We start from the raw sequence: 17,769 nt of genomic DNA on the forward strand, positions 1-17,769 counted from the left end.
ACCACAAGCAATACCATAAGATTGCCTTTGCTGTGGTCTGTCTGTACGGTATAACTCAGTTATCACAGCCACACAAAAACTAAAGTTAATAACTGAAGGGTCAAGATCCCAACTAAAGCAAACATTGACCACTATAATGGTGACACACAAATTGTGATTTTCTCGGTTGGTGAATCTGCTTGTTAACATCAGGTGTCTTCAATAATGGTCAATCATGACTCAATTAACTTCTTAATTATCTCATTAACTTCAACTCTGCTTCAGTGTTACTTTTAACACTGCTTCAGTGTTTATATAATCCACACTCAGAGTGTTAAATTAACACTGGGGATTTTGCTGTGTGCAAATTTGCTTTATTCAACATCAAGAAGATCAAGCCCTTTCTTTCATAACATGCTGCACAACTCCTTGTTCAAGCTCTTGTTCTGTCCAGGCTGGACTATTGCAATGCCCTCTTGGCAGGTCTTCCAGCCAATTCTATCAAACCTTTACAATTAATCCAGAACGCGGCAGCAAGATTAATTTTTAATGAGCCAAAAAGAATGCATGTAACACCTCTGTTTATCAATTTGCACTGGCTTCCAATAGCTGCTCGCATAAAATTCAAGGCATTGATGTTTGCCTACAAAACTACCACTGGCTCTGCACCCATATACCTAAATTTGTTACTTCAGACTTATGTGCCCTCTAGAAGCTTACATTCTGCAAGTGAACACTCACTATTCTAATTCTATTCTTAAAAAAAGATAAAATCTAACTACTTTTCTAATATTTTTGTATTCTACTTTCTTTTCATTTATTTATTATGCAATTGTGTGTGTATGTATGTATGTGTATGTATATGTGTATGTACTGTATATATATATATATATATATATATATATATATATATATATATATATATAAATATGTGTGTGTGTGTGTGTGTGTGTGTGTGTAAAGACCTCGAACAAAGCTTGCTCTATTCTTTTTTTTATTCTATCTGTTTTCTTTTTATTTATTATATTATTTAAAAGCCCATGCTTCATGTACTGTGTTAACCACACTGAGACTTGTTATAGCACTTATATTTCATTGCCCTTTTTGTTGTTTTTGATTGCTGCCACTGTCCTCATTTGTAAGTCGCTTTGGATAAAAGCATCTAAATGTAAATGTAATGTTCCATGTAAGGTTCAGTATCAACCAATAAGATTCCATGTACTATGTCGCGTTTTCAGTCAGTCGTTGAAGCCTATTTCTGATTGGTTGTTGCCATTTTGACAGTGTTTATGCCAAGAGCAAAGAGGAAAGAAATAGAAGAGAAGAGTACTGAGAAACCTGAGCGAGCCCAGAGAAAATTCTTACAAGAGTAACGTGTATCTGAGAGCATGCACCGAGTTCCAGTGCGCGAAACACATTATATTCCGCGCGCGAGCAGATAGATTCACGCTCGCAAATCATATTAATGTACTTTCGCGCTACAATTATGCGCTCTCGACATTTGACAGGGAAATAACGCCATATGACATGTCTAACAGGGTGGAAAGGAGCATAACAGAGTGGAACAGAGTATAACAGGGTGGAACACCAGTGTTAACAGGTTAATTAACGGTGCACAAGCTTTCCGTCATTGTCATGCATGGTTTCCCATCTGTCTGTGTGGAACTACACCTATATAATATTGTTTCAAAATGATACCAACCAACCAACAAATAAATAAATAAATAATCCAGATTTCCATTGGGGGAGGGACAAAAAAAAAAAAAAAATCTAATTCCTTATCACAACCAATCATGGTGGCAAAACGATTATCTGCTCAGATGGTTAGAGAAATAAATACAGAACAGTAATGAACAGTGATGCCATTTGCTGTGTTTTTTATTATAATGATAATTATGATGGAAAAAAAAATCTATGCTGCATTAATTGTATTAAATATTGTAATATTATCATGCTCAGAATATTTTTTTTTACCTCCAAAAAACGAGTTCTGTACCAGTGTCCTGAGAGCTTAAGGGGTCCTTGCACAATATCTTATATATATATATATATATATATACACACACACACACACACACACACACACACACACACACACACACACACGTCTATAGAAATTCATTTTATACTATTTATTCTATTAGAATTTCCACCCTGTTACACCCCACATTACACCCCACTTCAGGGACACAGTAAATGAAAAAACAACAACAAAAAAAAAACTATATTTTCACATGGTTTATATGTATGATTAGAGGCAGTTTAGCCGAGTCTATAACATAATTAAAACATACCTGTATTTTGAGTTTTTATCATTTCATGATTTATATTTCTTGAGGAATTCAATTACTTTGCACTGAGGACATAATAAAATTGAATGCATATATCAATGAAAATGTGTGTAAAATACAAAATAGTATTTATAATTTATATTATCCCTGTTTAAGTGTTTATCATGATAAAGAAGACCCAAATATACAATTTAAGCCATATCTTATAAATAAGTGACGCATTTTAGAGAAAACATGATTAAATGAATCATTGGAACCTAAAAAGTCACTGTATAACAGGAATGACCCAACCCTAAATCTGATCCAGTTGTATTTTCAACACAATCATGCAGGCAATATTAATTTTACTATTTCAAGAAAACAAAATGCTATGCAACTCTGAAACTTTATCATGTTACTTCATATTCATACTTCTATTTACTGCCAGACTATATGGGTGAATCAATTTATTATAGAAAGAATATCAACACAGACATACAAGCACTAGTATATCCTGTGCTTTACGAGGACTCTCATAGACGTAATGGTTTACACTGAGTTAATAATTCTCATAGAAACCAAATTTCAGAATTTCAAAAAAAAAAAAAAAAAAGAAAAAAAAGAAAAAAAAAATCAGTTTAGTATGTTTTTAAGCCATTTGGTTTATGAGGACAGAAAACGTTATTTTTATTTTATTTGTATTTATTTTTTTGCTAACCACCAGATGTCGCGCTGTTTTCTACGAAGATTGACTCTTTTCCAGGAACAGTCAAGGGATTTTTGAATCACCAAATGAAAAGCTTTTCAGCAAGACAACCACAGGTAATACAACAATAATTTTGATTTTTCTGAAGATTTTGTGTGAACAAAACCTGATGAATACTGATCAGCGTTTAACCAAACTCGTGTTAAAACACAACACTGAAGCAGTCTTGAAGCTCATGGGGATAATTATCAGGAGATAATCAGACGCTTTAGTGGAAATCAATAAAACCAACACATTCATACATTAGCATGCAAACAAAGGCACTATAAATTCGGGTTGCATATACAATCTGACATCCAGACCTAATTCATTGAATTATTTAAATTAAACTGGATAACACATGTAATTTATTATGTAAAACTAATATAATAATATTTAATATTTATAATATACTGTATATATAATTGCTGATGATGTCAGAGTGATTGACACTGGTGGGCGGGTCTTATGTTATTAAAGTGATCTCCTCCCCTCCTCATTAACTTCATCCACATTCTCTCCATTCATCAGTGGCTTCACACTCGCTGATTTATTCACTCACTCCCTGTGGATTCTGGAAGAAAATGCAGAGACAATAAAGAATCAAGGGAATATAAAAACCAACAAGATCTAGAGGTCAGTCTAATGCCAACAACTTACTATCAAACTACCATTAGAAATAAAATGTGTAAAATAATTTCAATTACATATTTTCAGTATAGTACATTTGCTGGAAAGTCTACAATAAGCATTGAAATATATAATAGACAGGTCCCTCTCTTCTCTGCTCTATGGTGTTTTCATTTAAATTTTCCTTTGCTCTCTGGTTGTTTACTGAATGAATGAATGAACGATGCAGTTATATAGTGCTATTATTTTGTATTGTTGTACACCCAAAGTGCTTTACATTCATGAGAGTGTCTCTCCTCAACCATCGCCAGTTCATTGACTCACTGCTGTCTCTACTCTCTTCTTGATTTCTACGCTTTATATTATTTACATTATAAGTTTGTGCTGAATTAACAGCAGAAACGGAACAACAGAATGCATGAGGAAGAACTGCGAGCATTGTTACATTCAAAGACTTGAGATACTCACCTTTGACATAAATGAAGAATTTACTGCACAAGGTACTTCCTGAGCTGAGGATCAGTAGTTTATAGAGTCCAGCGTGATCAGCTGTGATGTTTTTGATGGTCAGCGATCCATTCGCCATGTCCAGCTCCAGTCTGTCTCTGAATCTCCCATCAGGACCATCATATGTAGTCATCTCTCTGGTCTCTCCTTTGATTTCAGCTATGAGAGCATCTTTATCTCCAAACATCCACCGTATCTCATCACCGGTCTGTATTTCAGTTTTAGTCTCTAGAGTGTCAGAATCATTCTCCTTCACTGTCAGTGTCTTTCCTACATGTCACAAGAGGAGAAAGAAGAAATAATAGAAATGAGGAGCACTGATAATTGAATAAAGCTTCATTAAAGTGTGTGTGTGTGTGTGTGTGTTACATACATGAGAGCATTTATGCCTTGGTAAGAATGAACTACACATGCACAATAAATATGTGATTAATGTAATATGGTTATTGATAATGTATATCAGTATTTTTTCAGTTATTACGTTTACAAACGGTTAGCTTACAAAGATATAATTAATTATTATAACTTTAAGAAGCACATTGCACTGTACAATAATGAATTTTTTTCTGTTATAATTTCTTTATTTTGGGGTTGTTGTGATGTGAAGACGTTTGAGTTTCAGGGTGTATATGATATTATGAGAGTTCATGCTCATGATGTGAACTCCTATAGCACTTCTGGAGATGAAGTTCTTGTTCATATAGCAGTGCTGGATACAATTAACATCAGACATCCTACAACAATGTGTCAAGTTACAACTATTCTGTCACATCTATATTTAAAGAAATCATAGAAGAGAGAAGGAGCACGATATACAAGAACTGAACCTTTATCTCTTGTGTTTTGACATGCTGGAAACATGATATGTGACAATCTATTTCTATTTTTTATTATTACTTTTTTATAGAATAAAGTTTAATCTAACAAGAGACAGCACCCTAAAGACTTATAGGCCTATATGGCCTGCGAGCTGAACTAACCACAGAAACAGACCAACAGAATGAAGAAAGTCTGGAGATACTCACCTTTGATATAAACAATAAATCTCTTCTTGCATTTCTCGTTGATCAGAAACTTGTAGGGTCCAGTGTGTTCAATTCTGGGGTTTGTGATGGTCAGAGATCCAGTCTTCATGTCCAGCTTCAGTCTGTTTCTGAATATCCCATAAAACACATCCTCATATGAAGTGATAGTCCCTTCTTTGATTTGAGCAATGAGATTGTCTTTATTTCCCTTCCACTCTATCAGATCACTTGTCTGTATTTTAGTAACACCAGTTTTTAGTTCGACATCTTCTCCCTCCACTCCTGACACTATCTTCGCTTCATCACACAACAGCACAGAGAAACAACGAGGAGATTATAAGTGAGTGATCATCAGATAAACATGACAGAAACACTGAGAAGATGCTGTGCTTCTAATAATCAGTCTGTCATCTCTTTTCTCTAATAGCAATTTACAATAATGTTAACATAGGAAAACAATGAGTCCGCACACCAGAAAATGTTCCTTAGCAATTTTAATGATTGCTCACCACGTGTAACGTTTCGGGCCCAAGCCCTTCATCAGACATGGCATAGGAAAACACATTAATGTATGCAAGTAGAAAATCTGTCTAAAAACCATTACACATATCATACCTACTACTAAATAAATCAGTCCTTTTTTTAAAATCTTCATGCAGCTCTGTTCTATACAATGGTATATTGTCAGGACCATCTCAAAGATAAAAAACATGTAGGACTCTAGATATGCAGCATAAATGTTTTCCACATGACTTGTGCGCTATAAGTCTTCTGAAATTCAAGTTTTATTTGGATTTTAAGTGGTTATTTGCTTAAAATATTAATATTTGCTACAGCTTTTAAATCTCATTCTTTCACACAGTAGAGATATTTTTTTCTGTCGCTTTATCAGCTGTAATACTTACCTAGTTCTGCGATCGTTTGGCGATGGTAAATCAAACCAATCACCAGGAGAACAACAATCCCTGCCACAACAATCCCTGCTACAGCTGCTGGAGACAGACCTGGTTCTGTAATGATAAACAGAGACAGTAATTAGCGTGAAAGTGTGTCTGATATATAACTAACACTAGAAACATCAGTACTGTATAACCTGTTAGGTATAATTTTTATGATACTAATAGTATAATCAATGAAAACAGAGATGAAGTTTAAATTTAAATTATCAATTGCTGGACAGCAGTTGTTATTATTACAGTTCTGTGTTTACACCCAGACAGCAAGCAGTTTCGGCCCAGGTCTGGATTTCATGCGGGCCAGATGTGGGCCGGATCTGGGCCAACACTATGTTGCTGTCTGGGCAGGTGTAAGTAATTTTATAAGATTCACAATAAATTGTTTTAAATAATTAAAGGTCAGAAGAAGAAGTTATGAGCTCTTGAAGCTGCATGACGTCACTGTTCCCTGAAGTTTCTTAATTTAAAGGAAGGTTTGATTCTCTAAATGTCACAATATCCCGAATTATTCACAGACAACTGATAAACAATCAATACTTCAGTTACTTCAACTGAGTTACTCACCACTGACAGTAACAATGTATTTCTGGTATAAGGTCTGTTTGTTGCTGCTGATTTTCACTTTATAGTGTCCTGAGTCGGTTGTTCTGGTGTTTGTTATGGTCAGAGATCCAGTCCGATCATTCAGTTTCAATCTGTCTCTGAATCTCTCATCATATAATGGTGAGCTTTTGGCCTCTATATCATGTTTAGCTATGAGTTTTCCTTCATCTCCAAACCTCCACACTATCAGCATATCTCCGGTTAGTTGAGGAACATCAGTCTGAAGAATGACAGGATCTCCCTCCTTCACTGACACAAGCTTCATGTCAGTTACACCAGCATCAACAGCAGATGGTGACTCTGCAAAAAACACATTCAGTTACACGATTAGTTCATCTTCTGGTTACAACTTAACGCATTTGCAGATTAATAAAAGTAATTGCAACTGTGATATTGTCATAATAAAATTCTGTAAGCCTGCTGAACACATTGCAAATAATATTTTCTGTCTGTACTTTGAATATCAGTTTAATTGTAGCAAGCAATTCAGACCATCACTGACTACAAGCCCCTGGCTGTTATGAATTCCGTCCATAGACTTACATCCGACTGCCACAAGCGGTTGTCCCTTCATCACATTGACTTTCACACAACACAGACTGTTACATGTCACTCTGGAATACAGTTCCCATCATCCATTGCACTGATTACACACACAGCTGAATTCAATCAGAAACGCTTTATAAGCCCTGGACTTCCTCGTTCAGAATGCCTAGTATTGTTCTGCACTTATCACTCTCCTAGTGTTAGCTGCTTTACCGAGCCATTGCGTGTTTTTTTTTAGTCTCTAGTATTGTTCTGCGTATATCACTCATAGCTGCTCTACAGAGCCTTAATTTTAGTTCTAGTTTAGTCTAATCATTTCATATCATCTTGTTTCCTGTTTCCTTATTCCTGCCTGTGTATCTTGGATTAACCCTTGTCTCACCACTTGGACTATTTCTACCACGTCTGGGCTATTGGTCATGTTTCTGGATTCTGTACACCGATTGATTCCCTATGCCAGCACTAGGAAAACTCTTTGTTTTGTCTTATTTAAAAAAAAACAATTTAATGCTGTTGTTATTGCTGTTAGCTTTATGAAATGATCTGCGGTGCTGATGTCTCTTCAGACATGGAGAAAATGTATCTTCACAAGAATGCACACCAGCACCTACATCACCTCTGCCGGCTGAAAAGAACAAGTGTCCCTCCACCCATCCTCACAACATACTAAAGGGGCACCATTGAGAGGCCAGGTAAAGCATTCGTATAGTTTTTATAGTTTGAATTTTTTTAGTTTATATAGGTAAACATTTATGTATAGTATATTTATAGTCGAAATCTGTCAGTCAGTTGTGTACATATATACTATAGTGTTTTACTACATTGTTAAATGTCTGTATTCATTTAGCACCATGGTCCTGTGAAGCATGAAAAAAAACTTGAATTGAAAAATAAACTTCTCATTATTTAAAAAAATTCCAAGATATAAAACCATATATATCCTTACCATAGACAGTAACTGTGAATTTTATATTTGAAATCACAGCTTTTTTAATGACCTCTATTTTATAAAGTCCAGAGTGTTTAATTCTCATGTTGTTGATTGTGAGAAATCCAGTCTGATCCAGCTGCAGTCTGCCACTGAATATATCAGTGTAACTGGAATAGGAGGTCACTTTTCTATTGATTTGAGCAATAACTGGATCTCCAAACCTCCATTGGATCTGAATAAATCCCTGTATTTGAGTAGGATCAGGGTTCAGAGTGACAGAATCTCCCTCCATCACTGACACTGAATTCACTTCATCTTCATCAGCACCAAACACACCTGAAGAACAAACAGAAACAGTTTCACAGAGATTACACTCATGTTACACTGCTGGCAATGAAAATAAATAAATTCAACTTAATTTAGTCTGCTGTTAGAAACAGCTTATTATGGCTTATTATGGCGTAAATAAAGAAAGCAGAGAAATATCATTCTCTGTTGGTCCACTGGCGCGGATCGAGCGAGTGGAGTAGAGGGCAATTTCAGTTCATTGAGTTGAGCTTTACGTCTGCACGGTGGATCGAGGGATTGACAGCAGACTGAGAAAACACTGAGAGTAGAAAACAATTTGGACATAGTGCATTATTTTACTGTTAACTCTCATTCCCTTCAACTGGTGTAGAAGTTGATGGAATTGACTCCTCAACTCTGTTTACTTACAGGGTCAGCAATAAGAATAATTACAATATTGTTAACTTAATTACAAGAATGTATGCCCCTGTGTGGCCCAGTGTTTCATAAACATTATAATTTTTACACTCTGTTCCACAACTGAAGCTCCATTTTATAAAATGACAGGTGATACTGAGCAAATGGTGTCAAGAGCCAAAAAGTAGAAATACAAAAAAAAACAAAGAGAGTCTACAGTCTTCTGACACCATTATATAAACTAATATTATGTTCAGGTACAGTCATTGTTGCTTTAATTTAGTGCTATTTATTTTCAGTGGAACAAACAACACTTGGGTTTAACTTTACTGTATGTGTGTCACATATTGTGCCACCTGTAAAACGACTATTTGAGGAGGCTGCTGATTGTCATTCATTTGTGGCACTGATTGCACTCGCAACGCATGAAAACTATTTTGAAACAATATTATCTCTTACATTTGTTTCATTTAAGTAAATAGGCCTATGGCTAATCATCTAAAATGCATGCCCAGTTTATTTTATTTTAAGTGCACACCTGAGTCCAATTCGGGTGCACCCGAACTCAGACAACCTCCTTCAGGTAGTCATTTAAACATATATTGACTCATGCAGTATATACACATATATGGAAATAGGCTATACATTTCTTATTATTATCATTTATGCTGTACATGTTTCGTATTTACTAGTTAGTATAGTATAGTATAGTAAAATATAGCTAGTTTGCAATAGTATCTGCTCATACTAAACTAAAAAAAAATTGTTTTAGGGTCTGTCACAATTGAAATGTTATCTATCTTAGCCCAGCTATTTTAAACTCTTTGATCACATTCTCTGTTTTTTATTATGCATAAAAAACCTTATACAAAACTAACAGGAATACTGAGATAAAAAAAAACTAAAACATTTTTTTATTATATTAGTGCTACCGATATTACAACATCAATATTGTACAATTGTTGTAAAATTAGAATTTTTTGTGCAAAAAGTTAGTGCAATATTTTTTTCATTGCAATATTTTATTTGTCATTTTCAGTAGCAAATGCAATTTGATTTATATTGTATACGTAAGTTCACTGTTATCCCATCGGTCACTATTGTGACCATCAACAGGTTTACTCATTCTGTAACCACACTCAACAAACGGAATATATGTGTATACTGTATATTAATACTAGACATCTTAAAGATAATGTGTATCAAAAATATTTGTCACATCTTTATGTAAACATATAAACAATAAAATGCTCTGGTCATGTGATAATTTGCACGAATCAGGTGAAACTGCACATATGTAATCGAGACCCTTTATTTTTTCCACTTTTATCCCAGGAAGTGTACCAAAACATACGTCAGTAAGGTTTATAGAGCTTTATAAATTAAAACTTTTTTAACAGCTGTGATAGGTGGGATTAAATTGGTTAATTGAATAAATTTGACCTTCCTTAGCTGTAACTCATTCAGTGAATGTGTATGTGTCTACATACATTCACATTTATATATATATATATATATATATATATATATATATATATATATATATATATATATATATATATATAATTATTATTATTATTGTTGTTGTTGTTTTTTTTTTTTTTTGTATTTGTATAAATTAACTGAAACCATGTAAAACAGTTTATGCTTTTTGAAGGTGTAATTCTGAAGCAAAACTACAAATAAAGATGAGATAATGGACTTCAGTTTCCCCAGACAGGGTGGGAAATGAACACCCCACCAGCCTGGCACTGACTGATAATCTTGTCATAGACTATCTGTCGGCCACCGGGCACTTTCACTCTAGAGGGTTTGACTAAGGTCAGACCCTTACGAAACAAGAAAATATGGGAATATACTGTCTGCAACATATATAATGCAATATCCTACATAATAAATTTAGCTTTATTGGAAACCTGTGCTTATATTTTTCAAAATAGAGCAATATATGCACTGGCGATGGCTATATAGCATATCGATGCATACAAATATATAGCTTATATTCATTTTTATTTATTTATTATTTTATGTCCTCAGAGATGCATTTTTTTTTACAGAAGGTGCATATACAACACAAGAACAAGTAGCCTACCTTACAAGTAGGCAACATACAAACTTGTCACAATCAAAACATTAATTTACCTGCACCTGCATATAAGGATTAAAATGAGGATCAAATCCATGGATTGCAATCACTGTTAATAAGGTAAAGATGAATGAATTTAAGGAATGAAAGAAAATCATCCAAGGAGCAGCTGTGTCCAGTGTCAAAGTGAAACCGAAAAAGTTAAATAATCAACAGAAATCGTGCACTTACCGCACATTAGTAGTAAAACCTCAAATAATTGTAATGTGCTCTTCATATTGCTATAGATTCCAGCAAAATCTGATTTCGATGGTTATATAAACTACTCATTGTTAGTTTCTACACCTCAACCAATTTATTGATAGCAACGATTGTAACCAAAAGCTCTAAATAGAAGAAGTGCTTTTTATGTCACTGAAGTTTCGAGGCACACAGCACTATCTCTAGTGAAGTCTAAAGCTGGGCGTGTATTGGCTTCACAGAGTCAAGAGAAGAGTCGCTTTCTGTCCAAAGAGCGATTCGCTCAATTTGCATTTCAGAACTCAAAAGTTTTTTTTTCTTTCTTTTTTTTTTTCTAGCCACCAGATGTCATGCTGTTTTCTACAAAGATTTGACTCTTTTCCATGAACAGTCAGTGGATTTTTGAATCACCAAATGAAAAAATTTTCAGCAAGACAACAACAGGTAATACAACATTTAGATTTTTTTGAGGATCAGTGTTGAACAAAACCTGATGAACACCGCTCAGTGTTTAACCAAACTCGTGTTAAAACACAACACTGAAGCAGTCTTGAAGTTCATGAGATAACTAAAATGAGATCACTGATGTAAAAAGAACAGGATAAAACAAGAAAAGAGGATCATTATAAATAAGGATCATCCTTATATGTCCTAGCTTTAAGCATGCAGTGGTCCACCCCCTTCTCAAGAAACCAAATCTTGACCCCTCTATTCTCAGCAATTACCGACCCAGTTCATGAGATAAACTAAAATGAGATCACTGATGTAAAAAGAACAGGATAAAACAAGAAAAGAGGATCATTATAAATAAGGATCATCCTTATATGTTCTAGCTTTAAGCATGCAGTGGTCCACCCCCTGCTCAAGAAACCAAATCTTGACCTCTCTATTTTCAGCAATTACCGACCCATTTCAAAGCTGCCTTTTATCTCAAAACTTTTAGAGAGAGTTGTCTTTCACAGCTAAATTAGTTTGTTAACTTGTCTAATACCTTAGATACCTTTCAATCTGGTTTTAGATTGCTGCACAGTACGGAAACCTCACTGTTAAAAGTCAGTATTGATCTGCTGCAACTTCTAGATTCTGGCTTAAGTGCGATACTAGTCCTATTGGACTGCAAGTGCTGCATTTGATACAATAGACCATAGCATTTTGTTACACAGGTTGGAAAAGGTGGTGGGTATACAGGGAGTTGCGTTGCAAACTCTCTGACTGATTTGAAGAGATAAAATGTTGGATGGCTAGTAATTTTTTGCAATTAAATAAGGGCAAAACTGAAATTCAGATTTTGGATCAATTGCAACTCCCTTGATAGCAGCTTGCCTAAAGCTTATATCGATCTCAACATCGGAGAGAGAGCTGTCTGGTGATGATTCAGCTGCGCTGACGCCCTCCGGGACGGTGGCAAATCCTGAGTCATATCCAGAAATGGCAGCAATGCCATCCCGGGCTGCCGAGATGGTAGGGCTAGAGTGGAATCATTCACCGTGTCCCGAGCCATCCAGGTTGGATGATTGGTTTCTCCAGCCTGTGCTGGTTCTCAGTGCTTCCGCCTTACACACCATGGCGTTATTGTAGGTGCACCAGGCTCAGGCACTGAAGGACCTGCACGAGGGTGGTCATGATCCGGCGGTTCTGGAAGAATTCAGAGCCACCACTGACCTTGTTCTTCGAACTATGATGTTCACAGTGAGTAAGCTGGGTCATGCGATGTCCACATTTGTGGTCCAGGAGCGCCATCTCTGGCTGTGTCTGGCAGACATGAGGGACACTGACAAGGTCCAGTTTCTCAATGCCCCTGCATCCCAGACCAGCCTTTTGGGCGATACAGTCGAGAGTTTTGCCCAGCTGTTCTCGGCTCCCCAGAAGCAGACTGAGGTGGTCTGACACACTGCTGCCTCCACCCGTCCATCGTCTGCAGTTCCCCACCAGTCTGCTTGTCATCGAGGGCAGCCCCCTGCATCCACCCCTGCTCCTGCGGTGTATCTGCAGTGCAAGTAGTGCCGTAGAGCTGAGGACAGGCAGGCTGCCCCACCCGTCCTGGTCTCCATCAAACCTGGCGGTGAGCGGAAGAGCAAGAGGCCCCGGGATGGGTGACCCAGAGAGAGGTAGCTGGGGGATGGTGAAGGCACCACTTCCTCCCCTGGAGGAGGGCCAGGCAGAGAATCTGGAAATCTTGACGAGAGAGCAGTTTTCTCCCTCTCTGGGTCCCAGGAGGGCATCAAGAGTTGCGGACAGCCAAGCACCAGACCACACTCATCGTTCAAGGACAGGACCGTGGTCCCATTGAAGCTTTTTCAGAGGCTTCTGGGGCATATGGCGGCTGTGGCTGCACTTACACCGCTCGGCCTGTTACATATGAGACCGCTCCAGCACTGGCTTTATGGCTGAGTCCCGAGGTGGGCGTGGAAGTGCCACCGGCCTGTCGCCAAACCCTCACCCCATGGTCAGATCTTGTGTTTCTCCAGGCAGGGGTGCCCCTAGAGCAGATGTCCAGACATGCTGTGGTTTACACGGATGCCTCCATCACTGGCTGGGGGGCCACGTACAACAGGCATGCAGTCTCAGGGGCTGGACAGGCCCACAGCTGCAGTGGCACATCAATTGCCTAGAGTTGTTAGCAGTGCACCTTGCCTTGAACCGTCTCAAAGGTCTCTTACGAGGCAAGCATGTGCTGGTCCGAATGGACAACACAGTGACCATTGCGTACATCAACCGACAAGTTGGTCTGCACTCCCGTCGCATGTCACAACTCACCCGCCACCTCCTCCTTTGGAGTCGGAAGGTTCTGAGGTCACTTCGTGCCATTCACATTCCGGGCCTGCTAAACCGTACAGCCGATGAGCTGGCTTGAGAAATGCTCCCGGGAGAATGGCAACTCCATCCCCTGATGGTCCAGCTGATTTTAGAGAAGGTTTGGAGCCGCACAGATAGACCTGTTTGCTTCTCTAGAGACCTCTCACTGCCAGTTCTCAGAATGGACACACAGGCACACAGCTGGCCGCGGGGCCTACGCAAGTATGCATTTCCCCCAGTCAGCCTTCTCGTACAGATACTGTGCAAAGTCCGGGAGGATGATAAGCAAGTCTTCCACCGTATTGGCCCACTCTGACCTGGTTCCCCAAAATACTACTCCTCGCGACAGCCCTTCCTTGGCCGATTCCTCTGAGGAGGATCTACTGACTCAGAGACGGAGCACCATTTGGCACTCACGTCCAGACCTTTGGAAACTCCATGTCTGGTCCCTGGATGGGACGCAGAAGTTGTAGGTGACCTACCCCAGGAGGTAGTGAAAACCATCACTTCAGCAAGAGCTCTGTCTATGAGACACACTTACGCCTTGAAGTGGAACCTGTTCATCAAGTGGTGTTCTTCTCACAGGAAAGACCCCCGAAGATGCCCGATTGCAGTTGATCAAATTCAGGTTGCGGCCTCACTCTACTAGAAGTGTTGCATCCTCCTAGGCGCTGGCTCATGGTGCCTCGCTGACAGATATTTGTAGAGCTGCGGGCTGGGTGACCCCTAACACGTTCGCTAATTTCTATAGCTTTTGTGCAGAGCCGGTATCCTCCTGTGTTCTGACCTCAAACGGGTAGTGGCACTGAGAGGCCCCAGTTAGTGTCGGCTTGCTTAAACTGCTCCAGAGTGTCCATACTGTAGAACCTGTTGAGATCCTCCATCATCCTAGGCAGCTGGACGAGGTGGAACGTCTGGCACTGGGCCTTCATGATGAATCCGTGAGAATCATGGAAGGCTGGGTTCCATATTGCGACCTAAGCAGTACTCGTATGTGTATAATCCACGGTATAGCCTTAGAGCCTGTGTTTCCCCGGCCGACTTCTGCCTTCCTAAGAGGGTTTTAATCGCCTCAAATTTATCCATATACTCCTGAACAGATGCTATATGTATATTTTCTCCCGAGACCTCCTTCGGGAGGGATGGGGCTTTCCGCAGCATTCCTGTTCCACGTGAAACGGGTACGTTTTCCCAGTGTTATCCAATCTCACCAAGTGAGGTAGTGTTTTGACAATGGTCTACACCTAATGGGGGGGGGGGGGGGGGGGCAGGCGGCTTGCACAGGACACTGGAAGGGGCATCACCCATGGTGCTTTGGTAGGGATACCATTTTCATAGGTCAGTGACTTTGCATCAATAGTGACAGACTGAAAGGGAATGTCTCGGTTACGTTTGGTAACCCTTGTTACTTAAAGGAGGGAACCGAGATGCCATGTCCCGTCGCCATGGTTGCTGTACCTCTGCTGAGCTGCCGGGTCTCAGGCTCAGCTCCTCAATGAAAACCTGGTATGCATTGCACCTGCTGCCTTCTTATACTCATGCTGTGATCAGCAGCAACTGGATGTAATAAGTGCATGCCAATGTGCATTGGCTCATTTAGTTTATTCTCAAAGTAGATTGGTCTATCGAAGTGATTCCCCATTTTTGTCATTTAAAAAACTTTTGTAGATTTATGATATAAAGTCAAATAATATATTTATTCCAAACTTAGCATCTTATTTTGTGATGTTCAGACTTCTGAGTTAGTCTGTTTATCTGAATATTTGAATATATATATCACCATGTCAGACTGGTTACTAATAAGTGAAGCTGGTAATGTTGTTTTGGAATTGTTTTGAGATCTTGAAATTTTTGGTTTTCTTTTGTTTGCAGTTGATTTGCAGTCCTTAAAGCCTGTGGCTGGAAGTCAGTTGGTAGTTGTTGTTTTTGCTCTTGTCTTTTTGTGTTCTTCCACCGGTCCATAGTGTTAAGTTTTCACAGTCTGAGTGGATTATATAAACACTGAACAGTGTTTATTTAACACCAGTGTTTGCTGTGTATATTTGTGCAAATATAGCAAGTGATCAATCAAAACCAGATAGAGGATAGAGAGCAGAGTGAAGTACAGAAATATAGAGACACATTAACTGTAAATGCACTGTGGTTTAAATATGCTTCTGCTAAAAAAAATTGCAGACAAGCTGTGCTACATAAGCTAAAGCTCACAGGAGCCAAAAGTGTTAAAAAGCTGCAGTTACCTCTGCTTTTCTATGCATGCATATGTGTGTGAGAAAGATAAAGTGTGAAAACCACAGCAGAAACTGACCAGTGCACTGGAAAGTTTGCTTTGTATACTGAGCAATGACATTCAAATTTGCTTCTTTGAAACTTTTCGAAGGTTATAGAACTTTGCTGTTGAAAAGTATTGAGTGCTCGTTAGAATCACACTGTTTATATATATATATATATATATATATATATATATATATATATATATATATATATATATATAAATTACAAAATTAGACAGTCAGTTGAATTAACTCTATGTTTGTAGTTTGTACTGCAATTGTACTAAAAGTGAACTTAAAGGTACACTTTGAAGTATAGTCTCAGTAAACTACTCGTTTAGTAGTTTTATACTGCAAGTATAAGCATAAGTTTTCTTGAAGTAAACTTTACATCCTGCTTAAAGTATATTATTATATTCCTATTTAGGTTTGAATTTCTATATATTTTGTTATATTAATATCTGAACATACAAAAACATCCAAAGAAATAAAGGGGTATCTGCTTGTAAACAACAACAACAACAACAACAAAAACATTTTCTTCTAGCTTCATGCATTTAAAAAAAAAGAAAAAAAAAAGTTTATTGTGGGTAAGTTTCATAAAAAATAAATAAAAAAATAACGTTTTGAACAAAAAGCTGAAAAAAAGACTATGACTTGGATTCCGAATCATAATCAAAACATAGATGAAGTCGATCAACACCCCAAAGCTTGACTGAAATTATTACCTCTTCATCAGTCAACATTTTATTCCATAACATTACAGTTTTGATGCTGTTTCATGTCAGATGACTGTGTTAAGATTACATTTGTTAGTATCTGCCCAGACAGCAACATAGTGTTGGCCCAGATCCGGCCCACATCTGGCCCGCGTGAAATCCATGCGGGCCAGAGGTGGGCTGGATCTGGGCCGAAACTGCTTGCTGTCAGGGTGGTGTTTCTTTTTTCTTTTTCACTTGCGTTTTATGGAAATTCTGTACAGAAGATGTGTACTAGAGCCCTCTGCCTTATAATAATGAAAACACAGATTCTAGGAGTATAGCTAAAATATATTTAGACTTTTTGTAAGTATAAGTCAAGTATACTTAAATATCATTTTAAATATATTTCTGAGGAATACAAAAGCCCATTTCTGAGAAGTACATAAAAAGTCAACTAAAAGCATGCTTTCCCTGAATAAATGTCTTTTTCTTAATAATCACTTAAATTACATATATATTTATGAGGGATATACTGTATACGCCTATTTCAGGTGTGTCAAACGATGGTCCCGGAGAGTCACAGCCTTGCAGAGTTTTGCTTCAACCCTAATCAAACACAGCTGAACAAGCTAATCAAGGTCTGAAAGGCTACTAGGAAGCTACAGGCAGGTGAGTTTATAGGGTTGCAGCTTAACTCTGCAGGACTGTGGCTCTCCAGGACCAGAGATCACTACCCTTGGCCTATACTCAAAGTAGTTCAAAAACATCTCCACCTTCCT

General features: G+C 37.9%; 2 protein-coding genes across 11 annotated transcripts in view; one reads left to right on the forward strand and one right to left on the reverse strand.

The window, feature by feature from the left end:
• sc:d217 (uncharacterized protein LOC100142642 homolog) overlaps positions 1-11,420 on the reverse strand; it is a 28,099-nt gene extending 16,679 nt beyond the window's left edge. The window contains exons 1-4 of one of the 6 annotated variants that reach the window (XM_052591254.1): positions 11,215-11,420; positions 8,208-8,528; positions 6,677-7,015; positions 6,062-6,166 (exon numbers count right to left, since the gene is read on the reverse strand). In XM_052591254.1, the coding sequence (XP_052447214.1) occupies positions 6,062-6,166; positions 6,677-7,015; positions 8,208-8,528; positions 11,215-11,260 (811 nt within the window). In that variant the 5' untranslated portion in view covers positions 11,261-11,420. Of the gene's footprint in view, positions 1-6,061; positions 6,167-6,676; positions 7,016-8,207; positions 8,644-11,039; positions 11,093-11,214 lie in introns of those variants that run through there. The other 5 variants (XM_052591257.1, XM_052591250.1, XM_052591252.1 and 2 more) reach the window with 5 other exon arrangements.
• Positions 1-17,769, forward strand: part of LOC127988491 (CD48 antigen) — a 162,690-nt gene that overhangs the window by 68,327 nt on the left and 76,594 nt on the right. For 2 of the 5 annotated variants that reach the window (XM_052591273.1, XM_052591272.1), the window contains exon 1: positions 11,455-11,667. The exons of 1 other annotated variant lie outside the window; for it this stretch is intronic. The gene's annotated coding sequence lies outside the window, so the exon portion shown is untranslated. Of the gene's footprint in view, positions 1-11,454; positions 11,668-17,769 lie in introns of those variants that run through there. 2 more of the 5 variants (XM_052591271.1, XM_052591274.1) reach the window with 2 other exon arrangements.

Source organism: Carassius gibelio, chromosome B22, assembly GCF_023724105.1.
Source record: "Carassius gibelio isolate Cgi1373 ecotype wild population from Czech Republic chromosome B22, carGib1.2-hapl.c, whole genome shotgun sequence".
Taxonomy (NCBI): domain Eukaryota; kingdom Metazoa; phylum Chordata; class Actinopteri; order Cypriniformes; family Cyprinidae; genus Carassius; species Carassius gibelio.